The sequence below is a fragment of the Telmatherina bonti genome, assembly GCF_933228915.1.
Source record: "Telmatherina bonti genome assembly, chromosome: 19".
NCBI classification, from domain to species: domain Eukaryota; kingdom Metazoa; phylum Chordata; class Actinopteri; order Atheriniformes; family Telmatherinidae; genus Telmatherina; species Telmatherina bonti.
The window spans coordinates 21,411,055-21,421,136 of NC_136617.1; the positions used below are offsets into that span (position 1 = coordinate 21,411,055).

A 10,082-nucleotide genomic window follows, 5' to 3' on the forward strand; every position below is an offset into this window, starting at 1 on the left:
TACACTTCTTCTTTTTATTTAGCAAAGTAGTCTGTTTCTTGCCCTAAAGACCTGGTATGGTCAATGAAATAATCAAGCCAACAAAATTCAATTATCTCTGCCATTATACAGGGTATCCATTAAGTCTCTGTACATTTTTTAAAATAGTACAAAGACAAGGATTATGTATATTAATCAAATTTCTTTTATGTACTCATTTGTTATCAAAGTTTTAAATTACATTTTATTACTCTAATAGAACCCTAAAAAACATCTGCTCCTCAAGAAATGCACATTGTCTATTGTAGTTCATTGAATGAAAATTGAATACACACCGTCAACAAAACCACTGGAATATTTTTGGATAACAATCATCATCACATCCCTCAATTTGTGCACGGCACAAGAATTTTATGGAGGCGAGGACGGTGTCTGATAAAAGGATGATTAGAAGACCAACAAATCAGAGGAAAACAGATACAGAGATGTATAAAGTCTGACCAGAAAGGACACTTAAATGTCTGCTCCTTCTTTTTTAATCTTTTCCAGAGAATTATCTATTCATTTGCTTTTTTTAAATAAATGTGATAAAATATAAAGAGACTTTACGAACACTGTGTATATTCTAACTGCTGTATTGTAACACATACAGTAACGAAATACCTCATTTTAGCCATTGAAGTATTATAGCAACATTATCTTACAGGAAAACTGTTTCCTGAAGCTCCAGGTGAATAAACTGCTTAGTTAATAGGAACTTTGCTCTGGACCACTGTAAGACGTTGCGTGGCGGAAATATTTGGACAATTTTGAGAAAGTGTTTGCAAAACGAAAAGATTACATTTTTATATCCCCCACATCTACTTCACCATCTTGCTAATTTCTCATCGCTCCACTTAGCGTCCCTTCTGCTCGTTTCATCTTCCTCTACCCTCCCTAATCTACCCCCACCCATCTCTTCCCCCTCTCTCCGTTGATTGACGCGGTGCTTCTCCTCTTTTTCTCTGAAGCCTGCACGGAGCTCGTGTTGCGGGCGAGGGCGAGGCAGGGGAGGGTCCGGGGTTAAATTGTTCCCCCCCAGAGCGCGGCGACACGCCTGCTCTCTAGATGAGCAGGCCGCAGCCTGGAGCCAGTCCTCCCAGGTCAGTGCGCTCCGGGGGGAGCAATTATATGGCGCGCACGATGCTGCTAAGTGATGTGGAGGAAGTTCTGGCCCATGCGGTGCAGATGTAGCGAGAAAGAGGTGGAGGAGGAAAGTGAAGGCAGGAAAATGTTGTGACCATTCGGAGCCTGCGGTGGATGCCTATATTTGATGGTTTCTTTCTTTCATCATTTGTCCTGAATTTCGTACTGGTCAAGTTGTTTTCTTTCACTGCAAAGCATGACATGAATGTTCTTCACTTTGACAAGCTTCTTGCACTCATTCATACAATCACTTGATTCTTCAGTCCTTCAAGAGATCCACAGACTTCCTGTGACCATTGCTGGTCATTTTCATGTGTGTTTGTGGTGTTTTTACAGTTTCTGTATTCCAAGAGGAACATTTATGGAACATGCATTTCATAATGATGTGTTAATGTGTGTGTATTTGTGTTGCAGGTGAAGGTAGCTATTCTTAAGTACATCGAGACGCTGACGCTACAGATGGAAGCTCCAGACTTTGTGAACTCCAGTGAAACTCGACTGGCGGTCTCTCGCATCATCACATGGACGACTGAACCTAAGAGTTCAGATGTCAGGAAGGTACTGACGCCCTCACACACGGATGTCACCACAGCTGTGTTTTATTGTTTGAATCACAGGTCAAACAAGGAAACCATTCATTTATTAGACTTGTCTTCCAGGTTTGAAATCCCACACTAAACAAAAAAATGAGTTCATGCCATCTTAACTTTATCACCTGCAGACCATCCCAGTAGTCTCTGTAATTGAGAGAGGTTTTGTGTATTCTGTCTAACAGGCTGCCCAGGCAGTGCTAATCGCATTGTTCCAGCTCAACACTCCGGAGTTCACCATGCTGCTGGCAGCTCTGCCCAAAACCTTTCAGGACGGTGCCACCAAGTTGCTTCAAAACCATCTGAAGAACACCGGCAACGCGGCTCAGGTAAAACTTGCTGCATCTCAAAGTGTCAATCCACAAGAGCAGAGAAAATTTTGAACATGCATGAGACACCGTAAAGTGAAAAGTTTATCTTTCTGTTCTTTGATTCACTTTTTCAGGCACCAGTGGGCAGCCCATTGACCCGCCACACCCCCCGCTCTCCAGCAAGCTGGTCCAGTCCTGTCACTTCACCCACTAACACCTCCCAGAACACCCCATCGCCAAGGTAGTGTAACACCTTATTAGTACAAAACAAATTTACCCTTCATAAGATTAATAATTTGAGTCTCAAGATTAAAACCGTGAAATGGCCCAACCCATGCTTCCAAAGAAATGCATTGCCTACATATTGCTGTTTCATGTCTTTTCAGTGCATTTGACTACGACACAGAAAACATGAACTCTGAAGACATCTACAGCTCTCTGAAAGGCGTTACCGAGGCGATCCAGAACTTTAGTGTTCGCAGCCAAGAAGACATGAATGATCCGATGCATCGAAGAGAAGGGGAGGAGGTGAGTTTTACAAGCAGAGAGGTGATATCAGTATGTGACAACTCCTCTATTAAATCTATTATAGCTGATGGACAATGATAATGCTGAACAGTTTCTGCTGTAAAATATTCTTGGAAAGTTGTTTATGTAAATATTACTAGCATCTGTAGTTTTAAGCAGGATATTTACTTTGTTATTCGTTTTCAGATTGTAGTGTGAGGTACAATGGTTAGGGTTTGAAGCATAAAAAGTAAACACTTCTGTCATCTAACATTCAAAAAGCGGAAAAATTGCTGTGGATGAGCGAAGCTCAAAGCTCAACTGTACAGTCAGGACAGTTGTATAGAAAGTATAAAGATGGGGGATGTTTTCAGACAAGAGACACTTCAGCTCATGTTGTAATGTTTACTCTTCCTGTGAAAATAGAATCTGTGTTGTGCAGCAACACAACAAACTCTGAGCACATAGAATTATTGTTATACTAACACAGAGCCCGTTGGGAGGCAGTGTCTTCCAAATGAGCACTTTGAGGCTTTTTAAGCTCAAAATCTCAGATGGACTTTTAATGCTTCAGATGCAAAGGTAAACAGTGACTGATGTTCCTTTAATCCTTTCACAGGCAGCCAATCTTTTAACTATGCCCAGATTTCACTGTTTTTTTTCGACTTGTGGTGGAGGGTGATGTTGCTACAATTTACAAATCCTCCTTTAACACCTCTCATGCAAGCAATTAGCGGTTATGTGAATTGACAGTCCGCTTCTTTAATATGAAACGTACTCATCATAACAACTTTGAATTTTGCACTGTAGCTCTTCAGGCCACATAACATCCACCCAGTTCAAAGCCAGCTGGATGACCAGTCAAGTCTAGAGTGAAGAATCAAACTTGCACATTGGGAAATCCCTAATTGCATTACTGTAAAATATGTCTATCTTATGCTGCAGTAATCAAGTACCATGTGTCTGTATTCAGAGTAGATTCTGCATTTTCTAAACTCTGAGGGTGTAAGATGGTTTTTGTATTTTCTACAGTATTAGATTTTACTTTGAATGCTCCATTCATGGCTTTTACTTTATTTAAAGTCGTTGTTGTTGGATTAATCCAGCATCACTTGTTTAAATGCCAAAGCGTTTAATGTAAAATGAGAAATATTTGGATTTTAAAAACATGTAAACAAGCTAGGCAGGTGTTTTTAGTGCTGAGTTTCAGTGCGTGACTGGTAGCTACAAATACATTTCAGTCTTTAGAAAAGAAAAAAAAGCATAATCCTATTTGGGCCTTCCAGCATGCTTTCCAAGATTTGACAAACACGTAGAGACACATGTTCTGTATGTGACTCAGACATGTGATCTGCTCCTCCTCTCCCCTCATAGCGTGGGAACTGACAGGCATTCAGAAGTGTTTATGATAACTGCAGACTTAATCCTCTGTAGTCAATGATAATAACTGTATTAATTCAGTCATCAATCTGAGCTGCTTAGAGGAGGATTTTTAACCAACAGAAATTGTTCCTTTGATGTTTGTAGCTGCTTGTCTGGTTTGTTTGCTCAGGACAAATTCAGGGCTCCAGACGTCATGCCTGACCATATTACAGTCTCTCCCTGGAAACTCGGCCCCTTTTAAGGACATGCTGTTCTCTAGTACAGAGATGTGACCTCTTGACATTTTCCTCATGGGATGCATCTGAAATCCAAGCTTGCCCACATGTTATTAGCACACCTGACTCGTCAAACCACCACACAGATAGTAGTTTTAGTGCTTTAAAGGTAAATATACACACAAAGAAGAGCACTTTAGACCTCATAAGCCTGCTCTGCTTCTCACCTGGTGGGTCGTGTGTCAACCTTCTACAAGTCACCAGGTTCTTGTTTGTTGCTCGTCTAGAGGACAACATGCAGTCGACAAAAGGAACCTCACCTTAAAATGTCCTGAAAGATGAATGGAAATTATATCTTCAGTGTTTTTGCTCTGTATCAAGTCATGCACTCTGATTTAAAACATCACAGATAGTTTACGCTGTTTTCACATCTAAAACTCAGTTTTTAGGTGTGAACGGTCTCTTTTTGTTCTAGTCTGCATAAAGTAATGCAAAATGAATGCCTTAAAATGGGTCGAAGTCCAGTTGAAAGGGAAGTTAAAGTTAAAAAGCAGATGCCAAGAAGGTGTATTAATGCAGGTTTGATTTTAACGTTGATTTCATACTTTAATAGCAGACTAGGCAGAATATCCCTTTAAAATTCCAGTAACACCTTACTGACACATACAGAAGTAATGCATTTCAATTCATATCATTACTATCTAGAGGTGTTTAGACAAATACTTTGTCCACCGTCTGAATGTATCTTCTTTCTGCTTATGTCAGTGTTTAGGAGGTATTTGGGTAGTTGCCGGAGCACCAGCCAGTGCAAACTACTAAGAAAATATTCTGTTAATCATTTACAGAGACCAGTGTCCCAGAAAACCTAGTTAACACACACGTTAATGCTAAGACGTTTTTTTAGTCTCCAGAATAAAGACACCTACGTCCAACATTGTTTTAGTTTTCCTGTGATGACGGGTTTCATGTTACATGCCTGACGGTTGCTTGTGCATTGCTGAACAGTTGCATTGCAGCCAGGTGTGTGTATTGACTCTGGCAATCCGGTTCCAGTGCAGCTGATCTGACCGATATGAAATGAACTGTATGTTTTTTCCACATAGCAATGCTTCCAGCATTAAGCTATGTCTACATATGATTTCAGGACATGAAAGTGGCCCTCTTATAACCTGAAGCCAGTCACATGTAGTTGCTGATGTTGAGAAAAAGAAAAAAATCACAATGAAAACGCACAGTGTTTTTAATTATTTGCAGCCAGTGTAATGTCAGAATATTTTTGCTCTATGTTTTGCTGAAAACCACTTCCTCAATGACGTTTACATCATGCATGAGAAAAGGGCACAGGACTGAAACTCTGCACGACACATTGTGCAACAAGAACTTGCACCACACAGTCAATGTGTGCTTTCTAATCCGCTGATATGAAGACTTGATAAAATCAAGAAGCTCCACAGTGACTGCTGATGTAAACCTGTGTGAAAATATAAAATCAAAGATTTTTTTTTTTTTTTTTTAATCTTTGTTTGATGAATTTTAATCATTTGTTTGCAGGGAGGCAGTGGGACAGACGGCAGAGGGTCTGACTATGTGGATGGTGGTCGCATGGCTCTAGATAACAAGACTTCCCTACTCAACACCCCCCTGCTATCCTCCAGTCCCCGAGGGGCCCGTGAGCACTTGTCTGACTCCCCTTTCAAACACAGCCGCAAAGACACCAGCCTAGATGACGCAGAGCTCCTCACTGACGGTATTTCAACTTTTCACAACTGAAGAATTTATTGAGCACACGGGTGACAAATCTCATCATAACTTATTACATTTTCTTCTTTAACAGATAGTAACATTGACCAGTCGGAGCTGGTGGCCGAGCTGCTCAAGGAGTTGTCCAATCATAACGAGCGCATCGAGGAACGGAAGGCAGCGCTGTGTGAGCTGCTGAAGTTGATTCGCGAAAACACACTGCAGGTGTGGGACGAACACTTCAAGACCATCCTGTTGCTGCTGCTGGAGACGATGGGCGACAGGGAGGTGTGTAAAGTCCCAAAAAATCTTTTTCAACTTGAACGCTGAGAAGAAAAATGCAAAACTAAATGTTTTCTTTTTTTTTCTTTTATCTCAAATCCCTTTTACCCGTCCAGCATGTTATCCGAACGCTGGCTTTGCGTGTGCTTAGAGAGATTCTCAATAAGCAGCCTTGGAGATTCAAGAACTACGCAGAGCTCACCATCATGAAGGCCCTGGAGGCTCACAAAGACCCTCACAAAGAGGTATCGTTATTCAGACAAACAAATAAGCTCAGTATTTGGTTAATTTTTATCTCGGACCATGAAAAGGTTGCAGTAAATCTGTTTATTTTATTTATGGATTATAAAAGCTATAAGTAAACAAAGCCTAGTCTTTGCTCCATAAAGATAAAATAAAATTCTACCAGAGAAGCCCCGTCGACGCTCATTTCTGAATGTCCGTGTTTATTCTGAAGGTGGTACGAGCGGCAGAGGAGACAGCAGCGATGTTAGCTCTGTCCATCAGTCCAGAGCAGTGCATCAAAGTGTTGTGTCCCATTATCCAGTCAGCTGATTACCCCATCAACTTGGCTGCCATCAAGATGCAGACCAAAGTGGTGGAGAGGATTCCCCGCGAGGGTCTGATCAGCATGTTGCCTGAGATAGTGCCAGGGCTCATACAGGTAACACACGGCTCGTATCCAAAACATATCTATTCATTTCAATGCTGAAAATGTGTATTTAGTGATGTAAACATAAAACTGAAACAGCTTAATTTATCTAATTGGCTCTTACACAACTGTAAGCAAAACTATAGCTGCCAGATTTATTCAGTCTTTTCTAAAATAGTGATTTTTAGCGACTTCATCCACTTTGTGTGGTTTAACAGGGCTATGACAACTCTGAGAGCAGTGTGAGGAAAGCTTGCGTGTTCTGCCTGGTCGCCATCCATGCAGTGATAGGAGAGGACCTCAAACCACATCTCGGCCAACTCTCCAGCAGCAAGGTGAGCTAAGCTCGAAGCGTCAAGCATATCTTGTCCTGGTTACCTCATTAATTTCCACTTATAGAAAGTGGTGTGGTCTTTTTGCCTCTTTCTTTGAAAAGAAGTGAGTAACAAGCTGAGTTCAAGCAGAAAACCTGTGATGTAAAGACTTTTTTTTTTAGCTGCAGTTTTTCCATCTCTTCATTGCAGTGTTACTTCCTCTGTTTAGTTTTATTAAATCAGTCGTGATTTAAAATGCTGCTTTTAAACCAGACATGCATATTCTGTCCTCCTCCCCCTTTGCTATGTTTCATCTGGATCAAGAGCTCCTTCTTTCATAGGCGACTGTTTCAGGTCTCTTATACACTAAGCTGACATTCAGCTGTCATGTATTTACAGGATGTAATGGACCCTTGTTTCGGTCAGACCTTGTCACACCTTATGGAGTGTGTTAAATTAGTGTCAGGACTGACAGAGTTCTCATTCTGCTGTTCAGTGTAGCGATAACTGCACAGGGGGAGGAAGCAACAGAAAGCAAAGTACTCATGATCAGTGTCTCCATGTGAAGAAAATGCACACCAGCTGATGAGGACCAGCACACTGACATTAAACACTGACAAACACTAAAAGACACATATTGAACATAATTTATATAGACAGTTGCATCCTATTGAATAAAATATGTGAGTTTCTTCTTGTGCAGGCTTAAGCTGGATTTATACTCACGTAGCATCTGTGTATGTTGGGTCGGTGCAGCTGACACTGTAACCAACTTTACATAGATGCTGTGCGAGTATAATTCCAGCTTTAGATTTTACATCCTGGTTGGCAGCTAGTAGTCACCTCTGTCTCTTTAAAAGCCTTTTTTGTTTGCAATGTAAAGAAATCTGGCAACACACTTAAACAACAGTCACTGTTGCTCAAACTTGCAGCTAATTCAACTGCCATACATTTACCCACATAGCAACACGCACTAACACAAGACATTGATGTCTTCACTTCACCTATTTTTTGCTTTTCTGTTTTTAGCTGAAGCTGTTAAATCTGTACATCAAGCGTGCCCAGTCCGGCTCCAGCGGCAGTGAACCCCCATCCGAGGGGCTATAGAAGAGATGCTCGTATCCCACCAGGCAACCGCAGAACTGCAGCTGGGCGCACACAGCCTAAAACATCTGCTCATGATCCTACCCCCACCTGAACTTAAAACACAACACAGATTAAGACTCAACAAAAGCAAACTACTTACATCCACAGCAGACATGGTGTCAGACACAAACATACATAGGCATACACCATCCTCATGTTTCCCGCCTCACCTCATGATGGGAGTTGGTGCAGAGGAGAGGAACGTTGTAGTTCTCCTCATCGTTACCGAGGATCCACCACTGAACTGAACCCTTAAATCTGAAACATAAACGTACTCCACCCAGATTTGTCATTTATCACTCAAGGATGAAGATATGAAATGTCCGTCCTGTATATGCTCAGAACAAATGTCTTCGTGTCAGTAGGAAGTGATGTATCTGCATGGTTCTCATTTCCTGTGGGTTAACATTCATCCGACACTTCAAAGAACAAGACTGTGCATTACCTTTTTTTGTTTTGTTTTTTTGTTTTGTTTTTTTTGGGGGAAGAGTGAGTAACAGGGGCCAGGTAGACAGGAATGTAAATTTACATTGTCTTGTTTAAATTTATTTTACACAATTAGGTTTTATTGCCGTAGTTTTAATACTTGGAGTTTTATTTCTTGCTCACACATCAACACGTGCCCCCCCTTCCAAAAAGGTGCTGATGAGCCTCAAATGGTACGATGGACTGACCCAACCTTGCACAGCACTAACGCAAGTCACAGCAAGGCATGCCTGCTCACGGCAAACACAGTGCAGACAGAACACATTATGGGAGGCGTTATGTGCTTGGCTATGCATGAGACTAAATTTAAGAAAGAAAGATAACTTTTTATTGGGGTCCTTTTGACAGAATAGTGTGACTGGGGTTTTAAATTAATGTGAAAATGTCCGCCCCTTTCAGATCAGTCCATGATGTCCTCCATTTCTTCCAGCTTATCTTGGATCAGCCCACTGCTGGGCAACATGCAGAGGGAGATGGGTTGTGCTGCTTTACTACATGAAGTATGACAGGACATGGCTTATTATCACATAGTGGATATGTATCTATATATGATATTAAAATGGAATATCCAATAATGGTGTTGTCTAGGAGAGTCCCCCAGGGGGGTGCACGCACGCACCTTCATCCATCCTTGTTTTTATTTTTCTCTCTCTGTTGCGCGTGTCGTAGTCTTTCACACTTTTTTTTTTCTCTGCTGAGAAACTTGTAGAAATGTATTATTTACAGCTCTGAAAAAGTCATGTCCTCACTTTTCTCTTTTCCTGTTCGTGTCTTTCTTTCCTTCCTCCCTGTTGTAACATTCTAGTTTTCACTGTTGTGTTTTCTCCGTGCATTTACAAAGCTGTGCTTACAATAAAATAAAAAACTTGTACAGATCATAAGTCACGTCTCCTGACTTTTATCAGTCTCAAGGAGACCGGATAAAAAAAAGACAGTTCACTACAGTTTTCCCCATGCAGCTCATTATTCAGTCATGAATATTTATACTTTAACTAACGGACCGTGGATCATCGGATAAATATTTTCTTTGCTGCCATACTTTCTGTCTACTTGTCTTAATGCTTGCTATGTTTTGCATTTATTTAGCGATTCGCAGTTAATTGAGTAGCTAATCCCAAGAGAACTTGGTTTTAGGTCACAATATCCCTCCTCTTTGAGCTACTAAATAATTTATTTAAACTTAAAGAAGTTTTTTTTTTTTTTTTTTTAATGCAGATAACTTATTTTCATGTTGCTTGTGATGAGGTTAAAGTCACAAACCACCGTATGCAAAATAAGCTATTAATTTTCTT

At 40.9% G+C, this 10,082-nt stretch overlaps 1 protein-coding gene across 1 annotated transcript in view; it reads left to right on the top strand.

Moving 5' to 3' along the window:
* The window catches only part of clasp2 (cytoplasmic linker associated protein 2), a 57,826-nt gene extending 48,163 nt beyond the window's left edge, over window positions 1-9,663 (top strand). The window contains exons 33-42 of the mRNA XM_079258868.1: window positions 1,579-1,722; window positions 1,940-2,083; window positions 2,200-2,306; window positions 2,452-2,593; window positions 5,722-5,917; window positions 6,005-6,198; window positions 6,309-6,437; window positions 6,650-6,856; window positions 7,063-7,179; window positions 8,188-9,663. Coding sequence (XP_079114994.1) covers window positions 1,579-1,722; window positions 1,940-2,083; window positions 2,200-2,306; window positions 2,452-2,593; window positions 5,722-5,917; window positions 6,005-6,198; window positions 6,309-6,437; window positions 6,650-6,856; window positions 7,063-7,179; window positions 8,188-8,265 — 1,458 coding nt within the window. The 3' untranslated portion in view covers window positions 8,266-9,663. The remainder of the gene's footprint in view (window positions 1-1,578; window positions 1,723-1,939; window positions 2,084-2,199; window positions 2,307-2,451; window positions 2,594-5,721; window positions 5,918-6,004; window positions 6,199-6,308; window positions 6,438-6,649; window positions 6,857-7,062; window positions 7,180-8,187) is intronic.
* Window positions 9,664-10,082: the final 419 nt, after the last annotated feature.